The following is a 20,485-nucleotide window of genomic DNA, read 5'->3' as shown; positions in this document are numbered from 1 at the left end:
GTTTACTGAATTTCATACAATTCCAAAAAACGGTGAAGCAAAGATTTCACCTCGGCATGAATCTTTACGATAACGTTACCAACTTCAATATCGTTTAAATTTCACCTTCTGAGAATTGCGTCGAGTGCAGATTACACACCTCGCATATTTGAGATTATACTGTACGCGAAAAAGCTTTTACAACAGCCGTAATACTTTTTTAACGAAACTAAGGGTAAGAATGTTCAGCGCCACATTCCCGTAAAAATGTCAAGTTTTACCAGAAAAAAAAATAAAGAAGAAGAAAAAAAACGTTATTGTTTTCCTTCGTTCTCTTTCTTCCTCTCGCAAAAAATCGAGGCAAAATCGTATGAAAAGAATTTTTATCAGCCTTCGTACATAAAGACGTAAGCCTGTCAGGTATCCGCAGCTCGGAAGCGTAACGCGTTTATGTCAGCGCAATAAACGCGGGCATCGCGAGGGTCCCTCGGAGTCATTTCACCCCCGTTGTGTGGGCGTCGCGACGCCGCGCTTCCTATCCACCTCACTCTCCCTCCCTCCCTGTCTCTCCCTCTCTCTCTCTCTCTCTTCGTCACGAGCTTTTCCCATAAAGCATGTAATAAACGATGCCGTATTTGGCTAATACAATGAAATGGATATGCCACTGCGCGCGAGTAACTGACCGTCGTAAACTGTCGGAAGGGAATAAATTTCAAAACGAGGACATGCCGATATCGCCGAACATAGATGGATCGGTGAGGGAGAGGAGGGAGAATGACTGTGAAAAATACCGGATCGATACGGTGGATTATAAAAATTTTCTACATTCACTCGTCTTTGTGTTATCTACAGGTGTACTTTCTCACACTCTCTTAATTTTCACAACTCCAAAGCAGAATAAAGCGTAATAGTACAGCGATGTTGCAAATTCGAATTATCGACTTTTGAGAATCTAATGTAATAAAAAATCTCTGGGTTTTCGTACAGTCGATAACGCAAGAAAAATCTATGCAGAATCAGCAGTCAGAAATTGCAAAAGAATAAATGTTCAGAGTGTGAAATTTGCGTGGATTTTCTTTTGTCAGATGATAATGACGCTCCTTTTCTTATTCTTGACTGTGAATCTAAAATTACACGCCGCAACAATTTTCATTATAACTTAACACACCTCGAGACTTTTGGTATTCAACCAGATTATTTCAACAAAGTGGATAAAACGAATCTTGTAAAAAACATTTCGTAAGAGATGATTTTTGAAAAATTAATTGAAGAACATACTTGAAAAACGTGCTATTAGCCGTTCAGAACACCAGTTTGAATTTAATCAGGACCCGAATAATTAACGTGTAAAATAAAAAAATTCACACTTTGTGACCTTACGCAGGAATTATTCTCGACATTCTGAATCGGATTTGACAAAAACGAAAGAGAGAACTAATAAGACACACCTATAGATTGCGTCGCAAGTTAGGAGCAGCCTGCAGTGATTGTTAATTCACTGGATAATTGTGTTGGATCTCAGGAAACAAGGGTGTAAGAAAAATCAACTGCTGGCAAAGGGAATAAATGTTCAACATTAAACGAGACAATCGTCCACTCTCTCATCGTCCAGCAGGGTTACGACTTGACGCAGTTCTCGTGTCGAAAGAAAAGGAGAAAAATATCCAACGCGTCTAATATTTCTTAGCACATACGTGTATAAATATATAAATACATATATATATATATATCATTAGCTTTCGACCTAAAAAAAAAAGAGAAACGGAGAGAGGAAATACAAGACGAAAAGGTTGAGAAGGGAGTGAAAAAAAACCTCGTTTTTATCGTCACCTGATGAGTTCTGGAATTGGATTAGCGAGCGTGGCAGACAATTATTATACAAAGCAACCCGAGAACGAATAATAACTTATCCGAGGAATTTCGCGGTATAATAAGACGGCCGAGGCCAACCAACCCTGCAGCTAACTGAAATTGCTCTGCAGAACGTTAATTGGCTGGATAAATTTTGCGAATTAGCCGAACTCGACGCCGCAGGTAAAAGCACGGTGAATTCCCGCGCGAAACTCAACGCGGGGCGAGAGAACGAAAGATAATTTTTTGCAAAAACTTTTGGCACATCACAAGACGGTAATGCGGTAGATTTTCCTAAGGATATTGTAACTCTTATTATCGGATTTGTAAATCTCGCCACGATTGCTTTTTGTATTTAACTCCAAGAAAAAAAAAAAAAAAAAATTAAAAAAAGTGCTGTCCGTATATCATAAAATTAATATAATATACGTTTTTTTTTCTCCCCGTGCACACGCGCATGTAAATCGACGTACACGTATCATTGTTTTCTTTCGCGCACTGCGTGCCTAGAAAATGGATGATTAAAATCAAGCACACAAGCACTAGCGTATTATTCATACGCAGATGTTACCGTCTGGCAGTTTTGCCCTGCATCCACCCTGCAGCGCCGACAATCTGCGTGGTATAATCAAAACGGCGCGCAATTTGTTTCGCGAATGGCAAAAGCTATTTACCCTGAGCACCGTTATTCCTGCGGTCGCCATAATTAAACTATCGTTCAGCTTTAAATTGGATTTTGGTAGAAGGCGTCCAGCATAATTCGTTCGCCTGCTGCAGGCGGATTGCACACCGGCGAGTTATTATTAATTATCTCAGAGCCAACGCCTGCACACTCTGACACATAAAACTCTACGCATCTGGATTAACGCGTAAAATATATTATAGTTTTCGGAGTAGAAGCTATGAGAAAGACTTAAATATTTGATTCCAGACTTAACCGTAACGTTCACTTTTTTTTTTTACTCCAAAAGCGGGATGAAAGTGTCAAGTTATTCCCTCTTTAATCTTTACCCTCATCTGTGGGGAAAAAGTAGCACTTTTCGTTTGCGGGAAATATGATCATTAATTAATTGATCAAAAACGATCAAATTAAGTTTTCAGCTTGTTTGTATAAACTTTCGATTATGTTATAGTTTCCAGATTAATAGATCACACTTACTGACAAAAATAAAATCACTTTTAAGGCAATATTGTGACTTTATTCTCTTGTTACGTAAAGCATTATTGCAAACTGAGCCGCAGCTGCTGCGGTGCAGAATGCGATCATTCGCTGCCCGCTGAATTAACGCGATGATCAGTTATCCCCTGCAGGCGCAACGTGCGGAATTCGTACTGGATTAATAATAATTACCACCAACTAGTGGGACATGCACAACAGCCATCAGGGACTCAGTTTGGTACAACGATACCTGTAACAGCACGAGCTGCAGGATTTAACATATTCCTGCAAGCTCAGTCCACCCCAATCAGATGCAATTTTTTACCGTACGCACTCTCAGGAAAATATTTGGTCGTAATAACCAAAATTTGGTCTTGGCAAGGTAATTTCACGGTTAATGTGCATCCGAATCACACATTATTTTCACAAAACGAAAAATTTTAAAATGTCTAAGAAATGGTTTCGCACCACAATAGCATAGATTCTATTGCGATTGGGAAGTTAGATCTGGACGATGAAATAATTTTGTAAAGATTGAAAGATGATTGTTTAATTTTTGTAACTGAAAAAATTATCGTTTGATTGTGATTTATGCTGGATGAATCAAGTATCGCGTCAAACGACGACGAAGAAATATGCCGTTGTGAATTGACAGAAATACAGATTTAAACACGCAAAAAATAATATTAAACGAAACAAGATTTATTGTACTGCTGTAAATAATGCTATACCGAAATTTCTGATTCTTCTAAACTGATTTCTTTTCACCAAAATGACATTATTCGATGAATTCGAATTATACAGAGACTAAGAAGTATTTGAACATCGATTAAATCTCCTTGCCTGGGAATAAAGAATAAACAGGAAAAAAAAACGTTAGGTAACGTTTTATCGAAATAAAAAATCTTATAATAACCGGTGGAACATGCGTTAAAAACTTTGACCATGGCTTTATCGGCATTAAAAAAGTATAGCTGAAATACCGTGGCTGTTTATTTTTCAAAATAAACAAAAATCCTGTAAGAAATCAAGGCGAGAAAAAGGAGATAAAATTTGATAAGAATAATGTGCTCGTACATTCGCACATGCACTCGCCAATGTAGGATTAAGCGGTAAATAGCCTCGAGATTACAGCGATTCGCTGCGCAGAAATTACGCATGTCGCGTGTATCTGATAGTAAAGCGGTATTAATTACCGTCAGCAGCGTTAGACACGGAGGTTCATCGAGAACGCGTACGTTTCGATTTGGCAAATGAACGTGTGAGATAGCCCGGAGCAAGTTCATCGAGGCGATAGAAACACACAGGGGGCTAGTTGACGCGAACTGGAAGCGAGGCTTCGACTAGATTGCCCGGCTTGACGAGCGATCGCGTTGTTTGCGTAAATGATTAATTACAATAGGAGTGTATAGGTATAGGTATAACGATGCTCGTAATCAATGCGCTCTCGCCGCGCCAATCTAGTCAGTCAACGTGCAACGTCATGAACGTCATACGCGAATATCGGCAGAATTTCGAATTGGGGGTGCGAAATCGGGGCTGCCGACGGACGGCGCCTGTTCAGCACGAGAACGGTTATTCGCTAGCGAAAAGTCTGTTTCTGAATTTACCCTCCTCCTCCTCCCCCCTCCATTTTCGTACTCACGATTTATACAACTTTTAATTTCCCCTTCGGAGTAATAGTGCTTTTCTAAATAATGCGTTGAATTGAAATATAACGCTTGATTTTTTCCGGTACATCGAGAATTATTTTTGAATCCGAGACACACGTATTTTGATTTTTGAACAATAAATTGTTATGAAGAAAAATAAAATACAATGAATATGAAACTTAATGTTTTGGTTACAAAGTGGAAGATAAATGAAAAAAACTTACGCTGTCGTTTTCTACTTTCTTCCAAACCTGTTCAATCTTTTTCTCTAAGTATGCTTAAAATTACCACAAACGACAACTAGTCAGAGTAGATTAATATTTAAATAGCAACGCTACCATCAATACATATATCTAACAAAAAAAATGCCTTCTAAGAGATGAGCTTTTTCCATTAGAATCAAAGAAACCGAATGAATTCTTCGGTGAAGAAATCGCAGAACAATAACACAATTTATCTGACGTAGTTTAATAACAATTTAACTTGTCAACAGTTGAGCTTCGGTGTGTGAATAAATTCTTTTTAACGATAAAGACTTTTCTAATTTATTATACAAAACTTGACAAGTGCCATCCGGGGTGGCACTTTTCAAACCTTTGATTCGTCACGTTTTTACTTTCGACTCACTTTTGACTCGACTAACAGTGAAACGCGGAAGTAAATTTCAAACACATCCAGCGAAAAATAAATGGAGAAAAAAGTAACAAGTGTTTATTTGACAATATTGGGGTTCGACACTCTTTCGGAACCCCAAAACCTTCATTTGTACGCAGGCTTGCAGCGGGATTGTGACACGTCGTATTATTCGAATGATTGTTCATTCGCAACGTCGATCGTCGTGACGTCATATCCGGCCCCGTGTAACACGTCGTGTAAAACACAACCGGCATATTACGTACATACGATCGTTTAACACCGGTGCGTATTGTGATCTTCTCATGTTGGTCGTCTCACGTTGTGAATAATTCGACAAAGCATGTGTCGGAGATAGACGATGGAAACAGATAAGAATTGGTCCCCACCAATTGTGGGAAAAATTTGTGTACAACTTGAATAATGAATAATACATGTAGTATAAGATTTGATTTTTGTTCGACTGTTTCCGAAAGTAACGTACGAGGAAAGTCGAAAAGTAATATTTAAAATCAAACGGCGGACAGTATTGAAGAATTTTTTCAAAAGTTATGAATTTCACGTAGCTAACAAAAGAGAAGGGATTTTAATCAACAGTGCAGAAAAAGAGGGACACGTCAGGTTTTTTGATCAAATATACTTCGTAAAATGTAGAATTTACTCAAAGAACGGTGAAAACTTTTTGCGAATACCGGGTGGGATAAAAAAAATGCGAAAGACCAGAAAGTAGACGGAACGAAATCCCAAAAGTTAAATTGCGAATAGTAAAAAAAGGAATTAAACAAAAAAAAAAAAAAACGTAGAAAGATCATAAATACGAAGAGTTGTCTCGTAGAAAAATTTAAGACGAAAACGCAAAAATGTATAAATGAATTTATATCGAAATTTTTTTCCTCTCGATAATAGGCAAAATTACGAAGAGCAAAATATTGAATGGTAAAAATACCGAATAGTTAAAAAGACGACTTTGCAAATGTAAGTATCGTGCCTTTTTTCGAAAATTTACGAATCCGAAAAATAAAGTGTCACCCCACTATAAAAATACACCAATATCAGACGCAATATATATGCGTGATTGATCGAGTAATCGCAGAGCTTTCAGTCTGGATAATACGAAGTCGGAAGAAAAAGAGGATGAGGAAAGAAAATATTCCCGCGTATCGTATTTTTCCTCGAAACGTATTCTTATTAAACGCGCAGGATCTGCTTGGTGGTAGTTTATCGCAGAGTCTCGGCAGCGCAAATTGTCATTGATGCATAGATCGTGCGGTTGTGCGTGGCGATCGAACGATCGCTTTTCCTCCATCCCTTTTTTCCCCGTTTCCCCTCCGCGTTTGATTGAACCTTAAATGGCTATATCATCCCGATGAACTATCCGCAGCCTCGTACTTACAGTTACTACGGGTTGCCGATTTAGTGTAGTCAGTGTAGACGACCTTTTTCCGAGACGCGTGTATCGGCGCGGATCGATCGACGAATTTTCTTCCTTTTTTCCTTCCCCCCTCACTCTCGTATTTCGTTTCTTCATTATTTTCTTCTCCGCCTTTCTTTTTCTATTTCCCTGTACTTTCTTTCATTCTTCCTCAGACTTCCCATAAGTCTCTTTTTATGGGGAAGAAAGAAGGCTGCCACCAACGGTGGATTATATGTATATACCTGTATGTACAAGGGTGACCCTTAAGGCGTACTTATCGTGGCTGTAATGAGATGAAAATGAAACGTAACAAGTTTTCTGTCTTGGAATATTGACATCTTGAATTTAAAAAACAACTGTGAGAGGAAATTTTGTGATAAAATGAGAGTGAAAGTTTCAACGAGCATTCAGTTGTCCGAAAAACCGTAATTCAAGATTCGAAACTTGTGAAAAATTTTATTCTGTCAAGCTCACTTCAGGGGTTCGGATTCATGAAATTTAAAACCTACTCTGGTTTTTATAATCTTTAATTTCACCTCGTGTGATTAATTTCCATCTTGAAATTCTTTTTACGTAATTAAAGCAGCTGACGATAAAGACGAAAAAAAGTAGTTGGATGTATAATTTGAAATTTCTAAGATATACGTTCGAGCTTTCGTTAACCCGTTCCTTAATTTTCGGCTAGAATACAAGATGCGAATAAAGCTCCACAGGTTGCGGCGTACGTGGGTATACGTATATAACATTTATCAACTTCATTCGCGAAAGCTGCACAGTAGGGAATAATTAGAGGGTGAGCAAAGGCACATTAGCAAATGTTTAACCGCATGAAAATGGAAATACTGCCTGAACCCTTGAATCTCTTGTCCACATAACTAATTATGTGCCTAATAGTACGTGGGTGTATAAAGCGGCCGAGCTTAAAGTATCTACCTTTTATATATTATACCTATACACATACATACATATATGCCTATATATGGCCCAGAGAATTTGCATGAAATAACATTCGTTCGGACAATGACGTTCGCGTGTCAGGAAAACGAACCAACCAACGAACGAACGTCGGTCCGTCCCTTTTTTGAAGGTTCATATACACATATATACTTTTATATAAGTGTACATCGGCCTTGTGCTGTTCTCGACTCGTTAGCGTTTCCTGGAGTCGAACCCCGAGGGCATTAGCAAATTAATTTTTGCTTTATATATGTACCTTCGTACCAGATCGGAAAGAACCAACCGCCTCCGGTTATCTCGAAGCTGTATAATATTTTTCGCGTTAAATGTTTCCCGACGGAATCGTTTCTGTTGAATCCTAAAAGATTCATACTTTGATATGATCGACATTTTTTTAAACAGGATAAAAAGAAACACCGTCGAGAAGATGGCCAAGTTATGTGAAAAGCTCACGCAGTGAGCGTAATTCAGAAGTTTTATAAACGGATCGTATAATCGTAGAAAATTGGACGGTTTGTCAAACGGTTCAAAATTATACCTGTCATTGGTTTTGTGTTTAGTTTGTCTCTTCTTCTACATACTTGTTTATTTTTAGAATCACTCATGCGAAGGAAATAAACGGAATGAAAAACGTGAGGACTCCAAGCCTCACCGTATATATCAAAGGGTTGACGACTGGAGATTGAGGAAAAGAAAGAGAAGGATAGAGAAAGATGAGGATAATAAGGGTTGTTGATTACCTCGGCAGGCACGACGACGAAGCTTCTACGGTGCAATTCTCATGCAAATCGTCACCCTTTTACGGCCGTCGGACATGTGAGACGAGCATTAGTTTCTTTTCTTTAGCATATAAAACAATGTGGTCATGCCCAGGATAGTATCAGATAAAATCTCAGGCACTACGCAAGGCCCACAATTTTTCATTCTCTTCTTTTTTACCATTCCCGAGAAAATTCCATCCAAGTAAAAACTTTATTTAATCAGTCTCTGCAGGGTGAAAATCTGTTCATACGGCACAAAGAGCTGCTTTCCGGGCCAACGAAGGAGAGCAAAAGAATGTAAGAACGAAAGTGAAAATCGTTACTTCATCCAAAGTGAAGAAGAAGTGCGAGGATCTTTTGACCCGTTTTATTTCTTCTCCTCTCCCGCTCGCGGCGTATAAATGACACCGTATATACTTGTATATACAGTGATAATAATGATAACAAACAATGAGTGTAAAAGAGGACAACAATGGATGGGATTTTTGTAGAGGTTGCGGAAAGGTGAGGATTCAAGAGTCTTTCGTAGCAAAAGTTACTCTCCCGCTGCTGCTCCACGACGACGTCGACGGCGACGTCGGGACGTGACGTGAATCTTCTAACAAGCGGTGTGTTAGGTGTAACGGTACCGAGAGGTTGGAAACCCGCAACCTGAGTGATTGCTTCCCGACTTTTCGACGAAAGGATTTTCACCCCGTACCCCCGACCATTTATATACAGTGCCCTGAGAACTTCGCACAAACGCACAAACGCGCACACACGCACAAACTAGCGAATGTAACGACCAGTCAGAGTTTCCTTCAAGTGCCAACGAAAGACGGTGGAAATTTTTCATTCTCAATTACCCACTCTATGTATCCCTTTTTCCAAAGCGAACTTTTCACCTTCGAATAAAGCACCCGAATATCATCGAACAGAATTCTTTCACTCCGAGAATTTCTCGGAAATAAATTTACAGTCGCATTCGTAATGTTTAATAATTTTTTCTTTCTTCTAGACAAATGAAATGACCGAAAAATGAACAAATTTAAATGTTTGATTAATATATTGGTTAAAGAATGTTTCTGTACAATTTTCCCGAGTCCATTATTTGAACATCATTACAACATCGGATTCTTTTCTCACATTTGGAAATTCGCTTATTAATTACTAAGAGATTCAAATTCTGAGAATTTATAAACTCCATTGTATACGAAGAGTTAAATAATATTTCATCGAAACGATTATCCCTTAAATTTCCGGAAAATCAACTCCAAGAACATCCGGAAAGATGAATTAAAGGAAGATGAAAATCTATTCCGAATATCGTAACGAGTATTCGGTTTCGAATAACGTGCATGAGCCTGACGATGAGTACGTGAATAAATAAGGGTGTGCAATATATAAATCTATGCACGCGGCTCGATAGAGTATCGTTACGTGTATACGGTGGAGGGGGTGTAGTTTTCGGGTGTGTCGGAAAACGGTGAATATCCATATACGTATTACGTATACACGTGAACACACAGGTATTGGCGAGCGTCCAATATCGGTGATTTACCTTTGAATCCGATAGTTATTGCCTGGTGCACGGGGGTGTAGTAGAAGGGGCGAAATAGTGGACCCCGTTATTTATACGTCGGTGGCGAAGAGGGAGGATGAGGACGGGGTATATATTGGGACGTTTTTTTCTTTATCGGTCAGTCGGAAGTGAAATATTACATCCGCTTCCGTATCTAGGTGCATGTATGTACATGTATAGCTATACGTATAAACGATATTGCAACACGCGGTATGTAAAGAGAATTTTCGCACCGCATCGCCAAGGGTCGAGATTGGTAATATTACGCTTCATCCCTTCCAGGTGCCGGGGTTATGATATTAATTCAGAACGACGCGACGTCTCGGCTTTGCTTTGAAAAATCATCGCTTTCCTCACTGTCACAGCGGTCTGACCATACGGGTGCATTCGCTACTCGCAACGCAACGTCGCGGCGTCGTTAGTCAGTGTAAAACGCCGCGGGTGGTCGGACACGGTGAGAAAACTACTTGTACGCGGATTTCTAATTACGAGAACGTATTGAATAATTCATTCGCATCGAGGAATGGAAAGAAAGACGGTGTATGTTCTACTGCACCGTGTGAGTGATGGAGAATAAAAGAATGAGAAAAAGAGAAGATGTCACCTACTTACAGGAAACAGAATAATTTTTCTCCTCCCATTCGCGGTGGACAAATCATTTGTCAGCCCGGAATTTATTATTCGACATATTCGCTAAATAACTGTAACTTGGATTCGATTCGTTAGTTTCGATCGTTTTCATCCAAGTTTCGAAGCTAGGGGATAAATAATTAAAATGGCTAGAATATCGAATTTTCAAAGGCGCAAGAATCTAATACGTAGAATTATAAAAATGTAGAAAGTTCAAGTACAGAAAATTGCAAGTGAAGAAAGTCGAAGGATATCGAAAGTTCGAAACATAAGACGACAAAATCTGAAATCTGTACACGATTCTACGTTTTGTACCGTCTGTATTCCAGCCTCTCTATTTTTCTCGTCTTCGTAAATTTTTTTAAACACTATAAATTGAGTTTTCGTTTCTTAAAAATTTCGTCATTGTGGCCCCTCTCCATCTTTTCACCCCCGCCCGTTTCGAAAAATTGACAACTTAAATTATTTCCAGTTCTACTCACCTGACGAGTTCTCGCTGAAGATGATGTACCCTGGTTCTGGCTCGTTCAGCCTCGGCCGTGGCTTCGCGAACTCGAGCTTCTGCCTCCATTCTCTGACGCCGTTCTCGTTCGACATCGCGTTGCGTCGCCTCCCTCTGTAAAAATCAAGGAAAACAATCGTGGATTTGAAAACGAGCGAGTGATTAAGGTCATGGACTACTCCTACCCTTACCGACCGAGCAAACTCACCGGAAACGTGCAAATAATAACACATGTCAAGAAAAGCACACATTTTTCGTTCGGGATATGAGTGACTTTCCCTAATTCCGATATAAAAGAGGGAAATTTGAACCCTTTCCGTTCGTTTGTTTACTTAATACAGTAAATAAAAAGTGTGAGTTTGCTCTATCGGTAAAGGTAGGAGTACTAAATGGCTTTAGGTGCTTAAGTTGAGTATGTATACACAATTATAAATATACATTCGTTAACTTTCGTCGGGCGTATTGATCGAATACCGAACGAGTTTAGAAAGGATATCAGAAACGAAAGTACATTGACAAATGTCGCGAAAGATCGCGTTGAACAATCAATGATCGAACAGCAGCTGTTACATATAATGTTCATAGGCGAAGAATACGAGAGGAGGAACGGTTATCAGGAGTTAATCCGAAGCGAATAATATATCGAATCCCCGTTTGTTTCCAAGGGGAACTTGCTTTCCGCGTAGCGTATTTTCCGTGAAGAAGGGCTGCCCCGCGTTTTCCCCGCACCTTCTCCCTGCCCCTGTATCGCCATGTTTAATGTATACTTCGGTTCGTCGAAGGGAATGCAGGGAATTTCCTTGTCTCTAAGCGCATTGGGTGAAGTTTCGGAGTTGGGTGTATAACGCGCGCCCTCCGCAAGACAAAGGCGATGGTATCGGTTCGTTTCGTTGTGCGGAAATTCAGAGCTGCCGAAGGGGGAATTAACCGCGGATGTTGTAAGTTAGCGAACGAGGATGCGGGAGAATGAGGAGAAGGAAAAGAGGAAAAGGAGAAGGTGGAGAGCTTCGGAAGCTCGCGAGGCCGCCGACGCACAATCTGGTAAAAGCCGCTGACCGCCGCCCCCTGCGGACGGTTTTAGGGGTAGGTAAGCGGATTTATGGGAGTCTTAAATCCCGGGAACACCCCGTTTCTATCGGTCCTGCAGACGCTCGCCCCACTTACGGATCCGCATTTCGTCCAACGGCTCGTTGCATCCGCGTGACGGCTCCTGATCCATCGCTTTGATTCTTGACGTCAATTGTTAACCAAGAAAAGCATCTTGCCCGAAAATTTATAGTAAGTTTTCTTTTTTTTTTTTTTTTTGCGCGACAGATATTATATCCATCTACTTTGCAATTTGAAATGGAATCTAGAGAAAATTTTATCACTGAATATATATACAATATTTATATATACACTGTTGGAAAAATTTACACACAATGTCCCAGCGAGTCTATTTTATATTTGTGTTGTTCGTTACATTTTTGTTAGTAAGTATAAAACACATTTTTGTAATATCAACATTTAATTTGTTATTTCTACTTTTCTTCCATTTGGTAATATATTAAAAAATTAAAAAATAGTTAAATCGACCGTAAAATTTTAGTGAACTTGCTGGGACATTGTTTTTTTTTTCTCTATTCGTGTGTAATTGTAGAGATGAGTATTTACCGATACCTCCCTTCCCTCCCCCTCCCGCCCCATTGATATGTATGGTATAATTACCAAACTTTTCATCCTGCCGCGATAATTAACGCATAACGTAAGGCGTAAAGACGACGATAATTACCAGTTTACAATAATCGCGCGGTTATTGTAATACACGTTGCAACAGAATTTGAAACGGTGTCTGGATCCTCGTAGGTATGAAAAGAATACGGGGAAAAAAACGAGTACAAGCGATATGATTATACACACCTTTTGAAAGGTGTAACAGGAACGTAGCCGCGTTAAAATTGTCCGTGTCCCATTGTCGGTTCGTGGATAGCGTTTTGTCGCTAAGATTTCTAAAACTTCGAAGTTGAAACGTGCACGGCTGCATTTCAATTTTTACAGCAAGCTGCCGCCTCTTTCACAGAGAGATTCGACACAGCTTTTTGGTAATACTCGCGCGCCTAGATGTTACACGGTGTACGGGCATGTAACGTGTCCATGTCTATGTCCTTAGCGTCGACGGTGCAGTTATAGGTAGGAAAGAGGGGAACAATTGGCACGAGGAACACGTACTCTCTGTCCGTCCGGCGCTCGTCTCCCATACGAAATCTCAATAATAAATCTTCCGACACTTCCTGCAACTCCCGGCTGCGCATCAACGACCGGTTCAATGGAATATGGGACTCCACCAGACGTCTAGGAACCGGCCACCACCACTTACTCCGCGAGTGGGCGTCGTTCCTTATGAATTTATTGAAGCCGGCCCGATTACGCGTCGTACTCGATGACGTAGGCACGTGGGAAACGCGTTTCAACGAGTCGTTGCTTGCACTCGACGACGAAGATGATACGGTTAATCAAGTGTCGAAGAACAAAAACTGTGTCCTTCAGGGTGATAAGCTTTTCTACCTGGTTTTTTTTTTTTTTTTTTCTTCAACGTGCCACTCGATAAATTTGCTACGACTCGTGAAAAAAATATCGTCGTAAAATCTGGAGAAGATGAGAAAATACTTGGAGTTCGCTACCAATTATTCTTAATATTTTTTATTTATTTTTAAGTGTACGCCTTACAGACTTATATATACATATGTAAATATTTTTTTTTTTTTTTCGTATCGTGGTCCAATTAATCGTTCACCAATCAACATCGAAACGCGTCTAACAATTCCGCAGTTTGCTGTTCTAGTCTTTTATCCGGAAGATTAATCGTCTCGGAGAAATTTGGATAACAGTTTTTTCTGTCGAAAGAAGGAACATCGCATCACCTTTAACGTCTCTCTTTCGTTTTCAGTACTGATCCTTATGAACAATGATTAACTGGACCGCGATGCGAAAAAAAAAAAAAACAATCAATATATATGCACATATAAGTTCGTAAGGTTTATACGTAAGAATGAATAAAAAAATATTACAATAATTGACAGCGACCTCTAAATATTTTCCTACCTTCTCCAGGCTTTACCGAAAATTTATTTTTCAGTATTTTTCACGAATTTTTCAATCGACGTGTCAAAAAAAAAAAAAAAAAAAAATTCAAACAGCGAACCACCCTAGCATCCATCGATTGCTTTCGATAATACCGAATAAGAGAAGTTGCTTCAAAGTTCGAAATTGTTTAACAGTCTACATTCAAGAAACATCGGCACAACTTACACGCAATGCTGCACCGTTCTCGACATGTGTTTTACGGTCACTCGGCAAAGAGCTGCAGAATTAGTTAAAGCTCGAGTTGAACAGCCTTGCCTGCGTGGCCGTTATATTCCGAGGCAAAAGGTTAGGCGAGGCGAGCAAGCAGGTGAAAGAGAGGAAAGACGTACAATAGAACGCGGAAACGAGAGTGTATAAGGAACAAGAGACGAAAGTTTTTCCTTTTTTTACTTTGTTAACGTGTGTGTCAGGGAGGGCGGGAGGGGGGATATTTCTTATTTTTTTTTTTTGTTTCATTAGTTTCTCTAAGGAATTGAAATGCGGTACGCAAATCACGCGGTGGGAAGCCGCGTACAACAGAAGTGCCCGGCCATTACCATTACAATGTTCAGAGGCGTCTCTCTCTCTCTCTCTCTCTCTCTCTTTCCTCTCTTTCTCGCCTCTCTCGCTTCGACTATACGTATAACAAATAACGTGCATGACATAACATAACATAACGCAACATAATCGTATACTCCGTACAAAAACCTTTTGCTAAATTTTTTATACTTCGTTAGTTTGTTTTTCATTTTTCTAGAATTTCTCTTTCTCTCTCTCTCTCTCTCTCTTTTCTCTCTTTCCCCAGTTTCTCACGGCTTTTATTCGACTGCGACCGCACCGTGAAGCCGGTTTTATAAGACTTGACAAAATTTTATCCAGCGAGAGGAGTCGCCACGTGAATTATTATACACACTAGCTGCAAGGAATACGAGCAAGGCACCTATATCTTAAACCCATTTAACAACGAGTCGTTAACACGACAGCGTGGAATATCCGTAAAAAAAAAATTCAAACATTGAAAGGCTTTTTCCTACTGTGAGGTGAAAATTTTTACTGCCGGCAGGATCTTGAACCGAATCAATCGATTATCAACAAATCTGTAATCGTCGAAAAATCAAATCGCATTCCGTTCACTCGTGCGATTGACGATTATTTCACTTCCACCCAATTCATGACCGATCACTTTACTGTGCTCACGAATAAACCGAAACGAATTTCGGAAGGCTTGAACTTTCGCTACACAAGCTGTGCGGTTACACTTGTCGAATCGAATTAATCCTGCATTTCACCCCCCTAAACTTTACCAACGCTTCTCCACGTCAGCGAAACGCTTCCGACCTTAAAGTGAAAGACGATATGACACGACGACGGTGTAATTTCTGTAGGTTTTGACCTGCAAAAGGAAGGACTCGATTACCATCTGAAATCCTTATCCCAGCGGTGAATTGTTATAAGGCGGAGGTGGTTAATCCACGGGGTGCCCAGTTTGTTACAGTTTAGATTATTGTCAAACTTGAGAATCTCGGTGGCTCGTTTCCTTAATGGCTGGGTAGCAGCGACCCACCACCCACCTTAACCCGTACAGCCACCGCACCGAAACCTCTCTCACCGTATTTTATAGTCCTCGGGCACTCGGACCCTGCACCTATATTCGAGGTGCGCAACGCGACGTGGCCGACGGAATAACGGGAAAGGCGAAGATTATTCTGGGACATATAAATTAGCGTGAAAGGCCGCGACCACACGTACCGCAATCCAATTCTACGGTAGTTAGGCATACCGATCCGTGTAGCTGCGCTGCAGTTTTACCCGAATTTACCCAAAATCTCGTCAGAGAGATTGGGACATTCAACTTGCTCATTTGTTGATTCTGGATACGTTGTTTCTCTTTTGATTTTGCTACACAGATCTTAACTGTACGCAAAGGGATTTTTATGCCAACTCGACTGACGTTTGACCCTCACAATTTCTGTTTTTGTTTAAGAAACAATTCCTGCAATTGTCCCAACTCTGAAACGGTAGCCTGAATTCTTTACATTTTTTTTTTATATTCTTGTTAAATTAATTACACATATTTAAAGTGATTTGGAGAAGGGATTTTCAGAAACTGTATTTTTTATTCCAAAAATTTCGATACCAAACTCGTGATCGAGCGATTTTTTATTTTTTTTCTTCATTTTATATCAGTAATTTGAATTTTTTTGGTCAGCTGAAACATCGTTAGAAGGGGCTGAAAATTCCGGAAATAAATCTGAAGAAAATCAAAAATGTTAAGGGTCAGACGGGTTGGTTAGGTTCGCATGAAATTTTCCACATATTCATTTTATACCATAATTAAAAACTACAGATCTGGTTAGCGAATTGCAAAGTCAAATTTTTAACTATAACGAGAAAATCTAGTATATGAATTTACTATTTTTTTCGAATATAATCAATCTTACCATATTTTCTCGCAACAACTGCGATAATACGAAAACATGTAAGCAAACCGATTAAACATTTCGATAACAGGAAAATTTATCACTTACAATTATAATCACACATTAAATGGTTACTCTGCACCAAATTTTCTTGAAACTTTGACGATATTTAAAGCATTACTGCACATGCATCCGCATTCTTTCCGAAAACTAAAATAATATCATTAACAAGTATACGAAACGAGGATGAAATTTTCTGAAAAATCGATTTCCGCTACTCACTGTGTAGAATGATTTTTAAATTCCGAGGATAGCTCAGATTTTGAAGCAAATAATGAAAAACAACTCAATTTCCAAAACATCTCAAAATCCTCCAAAAAGTGTTTCTTCGCGTCAATATTTTAATCTTAAATTGATCGGCTTAATCGTCGACGCATTTGCATCGATCCTGGGAGACTTCGGTGTATCTATCCTGCACAATATTCTCTGCGGCTTGTTTTCGTACGGGTGAAATGAACTGCACTCCTCGAACGGTCGAGTGAGTCATGTGCATCCGTGTGACGCGTTTATAAGCGCATACGCAGGCTGTTGTATTTGTGGATGGCATGCGTAAGTGCAGAGGCCAAGTGCGTGCGCGTACCGCGGAGCTTGCAGTCTATGGTTTTAATACCACGCGCTTACGCTTTGGGGAGGAAAGGGAGAAAAAGACTAGAGTCTCCGGCCTTGCAGTGCGCCGCATCTGTTTCCCCCTTATAACGCATGCGCGTGTTGTACTTATAATATCACGCATGGGTTTATAGCTGGTGTACGTACAACGTATGGGAAAAGCCGTGCGTGCAACACGAGACGGAGGAAACAGAAAGAAACGATGGACGGAAGGAAAGGGAGAGAACTAAACGACGATGAGTATATATATATAATTATATTTATATGAACGCGGAACATTATGTAACGCTTGTTAATATATCTTTCTTTGGGTTCAGTGACATATTGCAATGTATACGTGTATGTACGTTATTGTGTGTACTTTTTTCTTTTATCATTAGAATTAACGGATCCCAGCTGTGAGCTACGATTCTCGTCGAGAGATTTATAAAGAATGAATGAATTTCTCTGTATCGACTTATAGATCGAGGACTGAGAAATTGTCGGGGAAATCGAACAGAAAATCATTATTAGGGGCAGAGAAGAATACGGAATTATTGTGACATAATGAAAAATTCTGAATACTATTCATTGTTATTTCCTATTGCGTTTTCTATAGTAAAATAAATCCTATTTGGAGTTGAAATTGAAAAAGAAAAAAGAAAAAATTGTTCACTTCGATTTTATATACCCGTAGAATTTCTGATGTATTATACAGTTTATTCAAGCTCAATTCGAACCACATTCGACCGACGAGGTAATATATTTCCAGACAAACAATCTCACCCGCTTCCATCAAAGTTTATGAAGAAAAAAGCCAGATATTTACGTATTCTATGTTATTTCCCAACACCATCGATTTCAAGGCATCGCATTGTATTGCAATCATATTCACAACACACGTAAAACTTTGATGGGATGTTTGCAGTACCGGAGTGATGAAAAAAAAGGGTTTCTCTAATTTCCGACTTTTCGTTCTCCCAGAAAATAAAAGAAGAAGAAGAAGAAATCCAGTGGTGAAATAGAAACGAGGAAAAGCAAAAGCACAAGCTTCGATTTTGCCTGGATAACTTTGTCCAAGCATAATGGTATACACCCAGCGGCAATCAACGTGATTTTCAACAATCCTTGCGACACAATTGTAAGCTGTGAAATAAGCGCAGGAAAATCTCTATGAACCGGTGACAAACGAACCGTGTTTTTAAACTTCACATCTCGAGATCTAGAGCGCTCGGTTGTTGCATTGGGTGACGGATTTAGTTCTCGAAGAAGCTGGAGCACGTCTCCTTTCTTTGCTTTCTCTCTCTCTCTCTCTCTCTCTCGGTCTTTCTCTCTCCGTTGTTATTTTACCTGACGTAATCCAACGCGACGACTGAGTTGAAAAAAAAAAGAAACGTTCACGCCCCTCGTTAAATTATAAACCATATAATATCCTAGTCGCAGCTGATCACGCGGCATGCCGATAAAAACCATAAGGATGGAATTTATCAGTGTATAACCGGCATGCCTGCCTCGAGATTGAAGCAGCAGCAGCAGCGGTGCGGTACAAAGAATTATTGTCTCTCTGTTCGCGTGTCTCGAAGCCTCTCGTTGCTGGCCCCATTCCATCAGTTTCAGGGGGAGTGTTGCTACTTTGTGTATTTTCATTTAGATCCTTTAATCGGATTAGCGGCGACTTAGGCCGGCGACCCTGCATCAGCTCCTTAAGTCGGTCCACTTCTACTACTATCACCTCGGTGTGCACAAGATGAAGAAAACTCGTTCGAATGCTTCGGTAAAACGCGTGCATATAACGCAGACTGATCGGGTTTCGAAAGCGTCATTTTGTTGTCTTTGGTTCTATAGCACTTCGTCCAATCGTAATTCAATTTCGGGGGCGGGGTTGAAGTTTCAAATTTGAAAATTCCGATAGCGCCTAGTTCCGAATTATTTTTTGGAGAAACTTGAGGTAGAGTAATCGAACTTTGAAGAAACAACAACGTTTTGAATGGTCGGAAATGTGACGGATCAATGTTCCGAAATCCAGGATTCCGAAAATTCGAGTTACTATAGAGAAAAATTCCGAAAAATCAAGATTTGATAAAGTAAAATTCCGAATATTAAAATATACTCACACAGCTTAGTTTACTCAACGAGTGGGTGTAAAAGATCAGAACGACCAGGATTCGTAACGTAAAAATATTGAAAATCCAAAACAAAGAAAGATCAAAGTGGTGAAGTTTCACCAATCCAAAAATTCACAGACCTGAAAATCCTCCATCATTCGGAATGTCGATGTTTCAGAGTTTTAAATTTTCTCATTTCCGCACTTTGAGAACTTTGACTTGTCGGAGTCACACACTTTCGGCATTTTGTCCATTCGGAACTTTGCACTTTTGAAACTTTGAACGTCGGGTTTCGGACCTTTCAAAACTCCAAGTTTCGTCCACGTTCGATTTCCTTACTTTAAGTTTCGCCATAAAAAAATTTGGAATCTGGCGCTTTCGGAACGTTTCAAATTCGGAATTCCAACCCCGCCCCCCAATTTCGTTGATAATTCCTATCAGTTTTAAACGCGCTCGTCTTCTAAATTCACCCTAATTTCCGTACGATGTCAAAGCTGCTCCACGACGCGACGGACGAAAAAATCTTCGGTGTCAAAATTCCCGAGGGGTTTGTTCTCCAGGATCAAGCGAAAGGATAAGAAGTGCAGGCAGCAGTCGCTTCTCTCAAACCTCTGCTGGGGCTTAAGCATTTACAGCACGTGTCGCATTGTCGGTTCATGTTCGATGTCCCTTTCCACCGCTTTCCTCTCTTTCTATTTAGCTACACCTCCGTCCTTCCATTCCTCTTTCTCTCGCGGTCAAAGGTCTGCTCTCTCTCTCTCTCTCTCCCTCCATAGTCGAGTAACCAAAACTAAGAAAGGGGTACGCCACGCATGTAAAAGTGCTTACGGTGAGGGTGAAGTTAACAACCCGTGTGTCTCACGTGGTACTCGACTGTGTTGAGTATGTTGTTCTCATGCTCGCCGTACTGTTGTAAAGATTAGGATGCAACCATTAACCACACGTGTCATTCGTCCTGTGATAATTGTCTGTACAATTTTGTTACCGGAGGGTTGTAACAGAGTTGGTGCTCGGAGAGTTTCACTTACTTTGGATACTTTCTAGTCTATAATTTTCCTTTCGTTTCACCCGTAATAATTATAATAATCCGCAAGTCACGCGGTGAATAATGTTT

The 20,485-nt window shown here is 39.9% G+C and overlaps 1 protein-coding gene across 8 annotated transcripts in view; it reads right to left on the bottom strand.

Annotated features, from left to right (window-relative positions):
• LOC124220185 (uncharacterized) overlaps positions 1 to 20,485 on the bottom strand; it is a 164,578-nt gene that overhangs the window by 18,765 nt on the left and 125,328 nt on the right. For all 8 annotated transcript variants that reach the window (XM_069136557.1, XM_046628703.2, XM_046628704.2 and 5 more), the window contains one exon: positions 11,080 to 11,213. In XM_069136557.1, coding sequence (XP_068992658.1) covers positions 11,080 to 11,213 — 134 coding nt within the window. The remainder of the gene's footprint in view (positions 1 to 11,079; positions 11,214 to 20,485) is intronic.

Source organism: Neodiprion pinetum, chromosome 5 (genome assembly GCF_021155775.2).
Source record: "Neodiprion pinetum isolate iyNeoPine1 chromosome 5, iyNeoPine1.2, whole genome shotgun sequence".
Taxonomy (NCBI): domain Eukaryota; kingdom Metazoa; phylum Arthropoda; class Insecta; order Hymenoptera; family Diprionidae; genus Neodiprion; species Neodiprion pinetum.
Note: the sequence above shows the minus strand (reverse complement) of the source record. Positions and strands in the feature narration are given on the sequence as shown.